We start from the raw sequence: 10000 nt of genomic DNA, 5'->3' as shown, positions 1-10000 counted from the left end.
ATTATGATTATCATTACTTGCTAAGCTACAACCCTAATTGGAAAAGCAGTATGCTATAAGCCCAGGGGCCCCAACAGGGAAAATAGCCCAGTGAGAAAAGGAACAAAGGAAAATTAAAATATTTTAAGAACAGTAACATTGAAATAAATATTTCCTACATAAACTATATAAACTTTAAGAAAACAACTGGAAGAGAAATTATATAGGATAATGTGCCCAAGTGTACCCTCAAGCAAAAGAGCTCCAACCCAAGAAAGTGTAAGACCATGGTACATAGGCTATGACACTACCCAAGACTACAGAAAAATGGTTTGATTTTGGAGTGTCCTCCTAGAAGAGCTGCTTACCATAGCTAAAGAGTCTCCTCTACCCTTACCGAGAGGAAAATAGCCACTGAACAATTATTACAATGCAGTATATTAACCCCTAAGGTGAAAAAGAATTGTCTGGTAATCTCATTGTTGTCAGGTGTATGAGGACAGAGGAGAATCTGTAAAGAACAGGCCAGACTATTTGGTGTATGTGTAGGCAAAGGGAAAGTGAACCGTAACCAGAGAGAAGGGTCCTGTGTAGTACTGTCTGGACAGTCAAATGACCCCATAACTCTAGAGGCAGTATCTCAACGGGTGCGCGTTTATGTTTTAGATATTTCAATTAAATTGATCCAAATCATAATATTCTTCCTTGCAAATTTTAATAATACTTGCATTGAGAATAAACAAAAATAATAAGCCCTGCAGATGGATATTCAGAACGTATATACTCAATCGGGTACTTCGATGGAAGAACAATGTATTGAAGTAAAATACCCATATCATTCCACCCTTCCTGAGTTTCGGAGAGAGAGAGAGAGAGAGAGAGAGAGAGAGAGAGAGAGAGACAGAGAGAGAGAGAGAGAGAGTTTATAACATATATATTTAAGCACGACTATTGTTTATTTTTCAGTGCACCTGAAAGAACATGTGACGTCATGTTTCGTAGAACACACGTCATATGCTATTAAACATGATGATTAAGACTTCATTCTTGATCATTTGTGAAAATGTATTAGTTATATATGTATCTAGAAACTATGGTAATACACTGTTTTCAATAAAAAAATTAAATCTTAAGTTTCTATCATAAAACGTTGTAAAACATAAATAAATTCTTCTCCCACAACTCTAGCATTGAGCAAGAAATGAGAAAAATAAAAATAATACAACTACCAGTTCATGATTCCAAAGAGCATGAGAGAGAGAGAGAGAGAGAGAGAGAGAGAGAGAGAGAGAGAGAGAGAGAGAGAGAGAGAGAGTATATTTAGATATGTAAGAATTAACTAGACGATAATGGCGATTAGAGATTAAACAGACGAAAAGACACGAAAAGACACACGATCACACAGACAGAGGTGAACAAAACCAAGATTGTTTATTCTGAGATACTGGCGAGGAGGAAGGAGGAAATTAGAAGTATCTGAGCCAGCCGAGAAGAGAAGGTTGGCCAGATCTTCCACTTATAAAATATACACCGATGGCTTGTCTAGTATCTCAGAGTCACAATCAAAACCACGGGATTTCAATTTAAGAGAACTGATACAAATTTGGTATGGGTGGTGTTGACCCAGCAATGATTCCAAGGGGCATACAACCCTCGCATGCCCTTCGTGGTACGTCAAATAGTCTTGGGTACGCGAGCGAGGAGCTGTTTTCAAGGATTTTCTTAATGAATCTTAAACTGACTTTTCGTCTCGTTACTTAGTCTTCTTAATATGACTCAAGGCAAGCCTGACCTCTTACATGTAACAACAACAGCAAATGCAGCAGTTTCTAATCCACTGCAGGACAAAGGCCTCAGGCAGGCCCATTATTCATGTCTGGGGTTTGTACTGTTCATCAGTACGCTGGCCAGCTAAGAATTGGTGATGGTGGGAGACTTTTGTCTGGTTGCTCGCAGCAAACCAACCTAGTATGGATGGTCCTGACTAGTATATCTTTGTTAATCATGGCGATACGCAAACCATTTCACCACATTACGGTATCATTTAGAAAAGCGCTTTTAGGCTCTTGGGAGTTAAATGCAAATGAATCGAATTACGTTCAACTCGCATAAATACAATTTTGACATTAGTAATTTATGAAAACTAGTTCAAAGATCATTTATCATGAAACGCCCGCCTGGGAGTCTGATTTACTAACATTGAGAAGAGTTAAGCGGACATCACTCTCCTCCCAGGGAGGGAGATTTTATTTTTATCTTTTTTTTTCTTTCACTTTTTAAATTGTGCTAAAAGTCTAAACGTTATCAAGCCAGTGTCTATTTTCCCGCTGTTCTGAATCTCGCTCATAATGATCGCGTCCCATAAACATTCCGAAATTAAAGTGGGGTTTCCATTCAAAAGAGTGTGTGACCCCAGATGAGGTCCCAGATAAAAGACAATGCCTTATGAGTCTTTGTATTGTTCAGGATAAATATCCAACTCCTTCCACTAAGTTCAATCCCCACTTAAAATGAGAGAGAGAGAGAGAGAGAGAGAGAGAGAGAGAGAGAGAGAGAGAGAGAGAGAGAGAGAGAGAGAGCATACATTTTCAAGATGATGCTGATATTCCTTAATTCTAATAATTTTGATAATGATAATAATAATAATTACAATAATTGTAATAATATTTTAAATGATATTATTGATATTTTTAATATTTTTAATCGACCTACGCCAATCGTAAATTACAAAGTATGCATAAATTCCCTAGTGTACGTGACTCGTCATAAATACTGAAAAAGATAGCCAGAAAAAAAGTGACTGATTAAAACCGCAGCCAAGCAAGGAATTCTAAAGCTTCTTACTCTATGTCTGAATGCTTTAAGTAATCTAAAAGCAGGAAAGATATGTCATATTATTATTATTATTATTATTATTATTACCAGCTACACTACAGCCATAGTTGGAAAAACAAAATGCTACAAGGCCAGGTGGTCCAACAAGGAAAATACCTCCGTGAAAAAAGGAAATAAGGAAACAGAGAGAACAGCGAAAGACCATGGTAAAGAGGCCATGGCAATACCCAAATCTAACGAACAATGGTTTGATTTTGAAGTGACGTTCTCCTAGAAGAGATGCTTACCATAGTTGAAGAGCCTCTTCTACCCTTACCAAGCGGACTATCCACTGGACAATTGCAGTGTAGTAGTTAACCCTTTGAGTGAAGAAGAATTGTTTGCCTATATCTTACAATTTAGAATTTATGCCATGGTACAATGTCAAAAGGATATTAATAAAGTTGTATTACGACGAGCCATCTAACTAATTCTAGATAAAACACTTTAAATACCTACTAATTATCAATGCACAAGCTTCATGACTATCGCTACACATGTTGCTAATCTCATGAACATTAATACAGAGTTATTAAAGCGATGAAGATTTTAGGATTCTTATGATATCGTATTACCAATAATTGCTCAAAAAGTGCAGAAGATTTAACTGATTCGAACCATTTAGTGTTCATGATATCACTGCTTCGAAAAAAGTGCTCTTGGTATCATTGTTACTAACGAAGAAGTGCTCAAGATAACACTGTTTCTAACAAAAAAGTGCTAATGCTATCACTGTTTCGAGGCAAAAAAAAAGTGTTCATGATATCACTGTTTCGAATGAAAAAGTCCTCATGATATCACCGTTACGAAAATAAATTTTTTTTTCATGATATCACTGTTTCGAACCAAAAAGTGCTCATGATATCATTGTTATAAACAAAATAATTGTTCATATCACTGTTGCAAACCAAAGAGCGCTCATGATATTGTTTTGAACAAAAAAATTGTTCATATCACTGTTGCGAACCAAAAAGTGCTCATGATATCATTGTTCCGAACCAAAAAGTGTTCATGATATCATTGTTCCGAACCAAAAAGTGCTCATGATATCATTGTTCCGAACCAAAAAGTGTTCATGATATTACTGTTTCAAACAAAAAAGTGACCATGATATTATTTCGAACCAAAAAAAAAAAAAAAAAAAAAGTGTTCATGATATCACTGTTTCGAACCAAAATGTACTCATGATATGATTGTTTCGAACCAAATAAATATTCAAGATATCACTGTTTCAAACCAATTTTTTTTTTTCATGATATCGCTGTTTCGAACCAAAAAGTGCTCATGATATCACTGTTTCGAATAAAAAAAGGCCTCATGATATACTTTTTTTTCGAACCAAAGAAGTGTTCATGATATCACTGTTTCGAACCAAAAGGAGTTCAAGATATCATATTTTTGAACCAAAATGAGTTCATGATATCACTGTTTCGAATAAAAAAAGTGCTCATGATATTATTGTTTCGAACCAAAAAAAGTGTTCATGATATCACTGTTTCGAACCAAAAGGAGCTCAAGATATCATTGTTTTGAACCAAAAAGTGTTCATGATATCACTGTTTCGAACCAAAAGGAGCTCAAGATATCATTGTTTTGAACCAAAAAGTGTTCATGATATCACTGTTTCGAACCAAAAAGTGCTCAGGATATCATTATTTTGAGCCAAAGAAAGTGTTCATGATATCACTGCTTCGAGCCAAAAGGTGTTCATGATATCATTGTTTCGAACCAAAAAAGTGTTTATGATATCACTCTTTAGAACCAAAATGTGCTCATGATATCATTGGTTCGAACCACAAAAGTGTTCATGATATCATTGTTCCGACCCAAAAAAAGTTTTCATGATATCACTGTTTTAAACAAAAAAGTGTTCATGATATCATTGTTCCGACCCAAAAAAAGTTTTCATGATATCACTGTTTTAAACAAAAAAGTGTTCATGATATCACTGTATCGAACCAAAAAGTGCTCCTGATATTGTTTTGAACCAAGAAAGTGTTTATAATATCTTTAGAATAAAAAAGTGCTTATGATATTTTCTCGAACCAAAAAAGTGTTCCTGATATTATGGTTTCAAGCCCCCCAAAAAGTTTTCATGATAACACTGTTTCGAACCAAATAGTCCTCACGATATCATTGTTTTGAGTTAAAAAGTGATCATGATATAATTGTTTCGAACGAAAAAAAGTGTTCATATCACTGTTTCGAACCAAAAAGTGCTTATGATATTGTTTGGAACCAAAAAAGTGTTCATGATATCACTATTCAGTGCCAAAGAGTGATCATGATAGCATTGTTTAAACCAAAAAGACTGTTCATGATATCACTGTTTTGAAAAAAATAAGCTCATGATATCATTGTTTCGAACCAAAAAAAGTGTTCATGGTATCACTGTTTTGAACCAAAATGTACTCATGATATCACTGTTTCGAACCAAAAAAGTGTTCATGGTATCACTGTTCTGAACCAAAATGTACTCTAAGATATCACTGTTTCGAACCAAAAAAGTGCTCATTATATCACTGTTTTGAACTAAAAAGTGCTCATGAGATTGCTTCGAACAAAAAAGTGTTCATGATACCTCTGTTTCGAACCAAAAACTGTTCATGATACCTCTGTTTCGAACCAAAAAGTGCTTAAAATATCACACGAGCTGATCTGTTTGTAACACACACATATTTCTCATTTCAGGAAATCAATATGCATTTAAGAAGAAATATACTTTAAAATAATTATTTCGTAAATAGCTTTCATAATTGGATCTTTATACTTCTAGGACAAATTACCTTCTTTCCGTAGATTTGGTTACAATAGACTAGTCTCCAGGCTACAAGCCTAGCCTTTGCGATACTCATCCACAATGATTGTTATACAGACAATTATAAACAAACGATTATGAGAGAGAGAGAGAGAGAGAGAGAGAGAGAGAGAGAGAGAGAGAGAGAGAGAGAGAGAGAGAGAGAGAGAGAGAGAGAGAGAGAGAATACCTTAGCTTAACTTCGCCGAAACACACACACACAAAAAAAAATAAATATTATCGAATTAACGTCAGAGTAAAATTGTTTGATTAGCACACAGATAATTAAGGATCACTGACATGAGAAACGTGTGTTGCCTTATTTACGCCCAATTACTGTTATTTAAACCAAACACAACGGGGCCGAGGTAAAGAGATATTAGAAAACCGATGTCAGATTAAGTTTTGCCAAAACAGAATCTGTCCCAAGCAAAGAAACTTGTTTATTTTGCATTAATTGGACAGAAAACACGAAAACTAGATAAATAAATACAGAATAATAAGGGGTTGGTATAAAAGAACGGTACCTTGAACAAAATAGAAAAGAGGTGTTTTAACAGTAATACCATGAAACAAATAAATATTGGGATATATATTTTTTTAAAAACCACACCAGGAATATACCTTACATAATACAAATTTACAGAACTATTAATCCACCATACACATGTACAGTTGAACACAACTTCCTGGCACACGTTGCTTTGAGGAAATGCCCCTGTCACACACTTACTGCATAGCGAGTAACCACACAGATGGTGTAGAGAGATATGACAGAGGTACTCGCCATCCAGTAAGGGTGTAGCTGGGTGCACCTTTTCAGAGGTAGGTGTACCAGGAATTCTTGTGTCTGTACATACATTAATTATTTGTACATAAAACATTGAGTCCGCAGGAGTACTTACTGGTGATGCCTTGGAGCCCCATTGAATCGTAGTGGCGCCACATGCCGTGGTTCATCTGAGCGTAGGCTTGGTAAGGGCTTAGGGGTGCTTGCAAGCTTTGTCCTCCTGCCCCTTGCAAGTACCCTTCCCGTCCTGTGTTGAAGCCTAAAGGTGTTGTGAAGCCCTGATCCGTAGGAGGAGCTGTAGGGGCCAGGGATGTATGGGAGGGCGTCTGCCACATGGACGGCGACGGCGTAGAGGGTTGCACTAGCTGCGCAGAATAGGAATTATAAGGCAGCATGTGGGTGTGGGCGTGCGACGTGTACATGGAAGGTGTGAGAAGATTCTGGCCGCCTTCCTGGCCATACCCGCCCGTGCTACCGGGGGGAAACATCCCGCCTGGGAGATCCACCACGAAGCCTTCCTGGGGAAACCCCCTTCCTTCCTCAGAGGAAATATCCTTCCAAACACCTGCTCGATCTCCGCCCGCTGTTTGGGACGTAAGACTTGGCCCTTTAGGTGGAGTTTAATCACGTCTGCATGGAGAGAATGGGAGGGGAATAGTTACTGGAGGCATGAAAAGGGATTCCTTGGTATTTCCAGGTACAGGGACTTTTGAAGGTCAATATTCGTACGTTTTCTCAATATTTGCAGATGCAGGGACCTTTGAAGACCAGAATATGTAGGTTTCACAATATTTGCAGATGCAGGGACCTTTGGAGGTCAATGTATCTAAGTTTTCTCAATAGTTGCAGGTACAATGACCTTTGAAGGCCAGAGTATGTAGATTTTCTCAATATTTGCGCTTACAAGGACCTTTGAAGGTACAATAAGTAGGTTTTCTTAATATTTGCAGGTACAGGGACCCTTGAAGGCCACAGAAAGTAGGTTTTTTTAATCCCTGCAAGAATAAGTAGATTACACAAATTCGCAAATATTACTACTAATGTTTGAAACTTCAAGACATGTTTCGTGATATATTTTGAAAGGTTTTTATTGCAAGATTCTATTGTTCTGAATTGACAATAGAAGTTACTTAGAACCGCAATTCTGATTTACTAATAATCTTGGGGTTCATTACCAAATTTTTAATTTGATAGCACGACCTGAATCAAATCAACGTTTGAATATTACGTGACATATAACCGGAAACTTATATATTCTTTCTTTTAATGGATATTTTTTTCCTTCCAAATTACAAGCACATCAGTTTGGGAAAACAAATTAACTGTCAATCACACTTTATAATTGCTTTCAGAATAAAAAACGCACCAAAGAAGTCTCGGTACCGACCACTTCCTCAATTTACACAAATCATTAACGGATTCCTAAAGCTTCTCTAAAAGGCATCTGCCAAAAGCAAAACAGTGACAGAAACAACTAATACGAATGAAGAAGGCACAGACGGATGCCGTTGGGGACGATGCTGCTGGACTTAGCGAACACGTCACAGAGGATGAGAGGGAAAAGGCACGTGAAGAGAGGTGGGTTGAAGGCACTGGGGGCGAGGCACTGAGATTTCAGAGGCATGCGTTCTCCCGAAGAATGATCGCGTTGCTAATGGGGACATGCGTTCTCCTGAAGGGTCGCTTTGCAGATTGGAGCTTATGTTCTCCTAAAGAAGGGTAGCGCTGCAGATTGGCTTCATAGGGGGAGGCAGGTGGAGGCGGAGGAGGAGGGTGAAGGGCAGTTGGTCCCTTCCCCTTGAAAGGCACTTCTGTAGAGGGATTATCGCTGGGTGTTGGTGGACCTGTTTGGGGAGAGACAGAATGAAAATTAAACAATGTTTGGGCGATGCGGTAAATATGATAAACAAACAACAAGCGATGGTTATAATTGTTGCATGATCCTGAAGTGGTATAAGATTAATGGCATCATCATCATCATAATAATAATAATAATAATAATAATAATAATAATAGAGATATAACATCGGAACAAAACCTTTCAAGACTCAATCGGACTAAACAGCAAGACTTCTATTTCTGCAAGACTCTACCTTTTATGGTTTTCCCGGCTCTATCACCAGCATTAATCATATTGTCTAACCATACACTATTATTATTATTATACTTTTCTATGATAAATCAATTAGGATCACACATACATACAAACACACGCACAATATATATATATATATATATATATATATATATATATATATATATATATATATATATATATATATATATATATTACGCATAACAGATACAATAAGACTAATTTTCTTCAATATTTGCATATTGTAGTTGAAATCTAGCGCGATCAAAAATAATAATGATACCAAAATTATCAACAATTATAAAAGGAACAACGAAAACACCAATAACAATAACAACAACAATAGATTTCCCACTTGTTTGTTTATATTCAGAATTACGATAACCACGGCTCATCAGATGGCAAAAAGGTAAACAAAATCCATCACTTATTTTGACGTCACATTCAGTTAAGTCATGAGTAACTGTTATCTCGTTCACAATTTCGTCTTCAATTACATGAATGAAATAAACAGCCACTGGTGATGAAAGTATATAAAAACTTGAAACAATTATTCCATAATTTGTTTTAGAAATTAACATATGCAATACATATGTCTTTTTATTCCGATGGGGAATAATCTGATCATATTAACCTGGTAGAATGAAATAGTTTTATCATCTGAATTCTAATTCCACAGAAATCTGAAGAAAGGCTTGAGTGGAATAGTGTTTATTCTAATGGGAAAAATATACGAAATTTGATATTGACCAGATAGATGGAATAGTGTTTTTATAATATTTTCGAATACGAATCCACAAACATCTGAGGAAAAGTTTGACGAATATTTTTTTTTTACTCGGATGAGGAAATAATATACGAAATCATATTAACTAAATAGGAGATAGATTTTGTTTTTTTAAATACGAATTCCACAAAAATCTTTATAGGAATAAAGACAAACATTTTTTTTTTCATTCAAGAAAAAAGTATGCGGAATTTGACATTATCCAGGCAGATGGAAACACGCTTTTATATATAATTATGAATACAGATTCCACAGAAATCTGAAGAGGAAAGATTGAAGATAAATATGTGTTTTCCTCCATCCACTATAGGTAACGAATGATGTAATACTTCCAATATTCAACCATCAAAAGTTTAAGCTAGTACTTATTATGTTGGGTTATTGACACTGGCTAACAACTTTCCCTCCAATAACTCGTCACAACTGGTTTTACAGCTAAAGCTGTTACCCTGCGAGCTATAATCAATCTCAGAAACCAGCAGAATACAGTAGGGAGAAATTATTTCCTAAATTTTCGAGTCTTTCGTGATCAGCATCACAAATGTTTCCTAAATTGTAAGGAACACACAACTACACACATACACAAACACATTTTATACACACACACACACACACACACACATATATATATATATATATATATATATATACACACACACACACACATATATATATATA

General features: G+C 36.1%; 1 protein-coding gene across 9 annotated transcripts in view; it reads right to left on the bottom strand.

Moving 5' to 3' along the window:
* The window catches only part of LOC137658674 (transcription factor GATA-4-like), a 377255-nt gene that overhangs the window by 85548 nt on the left and 281707 nt on the right, over positions 1-10000 (bottom strand). For 8 of the 9 annotated variants that reach the window (XM_068393630.1, XM_068393628.1, XM_068393633.1 and 5 more), the window contains one exon: positions 6556-8284. In XM_068393630.1, coding sequence (XP_068249731.1) covers positions 6556-6928 — 373 coding nt within the window. In that variant the 5' untranslated portion in view covers positions 6929-8284. The remainder of the gene's footprint in view (positions 1-6555; positions 8285-10000) is intronic. The other variant, XM_068393627.1, reaches the window with a different exon arrangement.

This window comes from Palaemon carinicauda, chromosome 19 (genome assembly GCF_036898095.1).
Source record: "Palaemon carinicauda isolate YSFRI2023 chromosome 19, ASM3689809v2, whole genome shotgun sequence".
NCBI lineage: Eukaryota > Metazoa > Arthropoda > Malacostraca > Decapoda > Palaemonidae > Palaemon > Palaemon carinicauda.
Note: the sequence above shows the minus strand (reverse complement) of the source record. Positions and strands in the feature narration are given on the sequence as shown.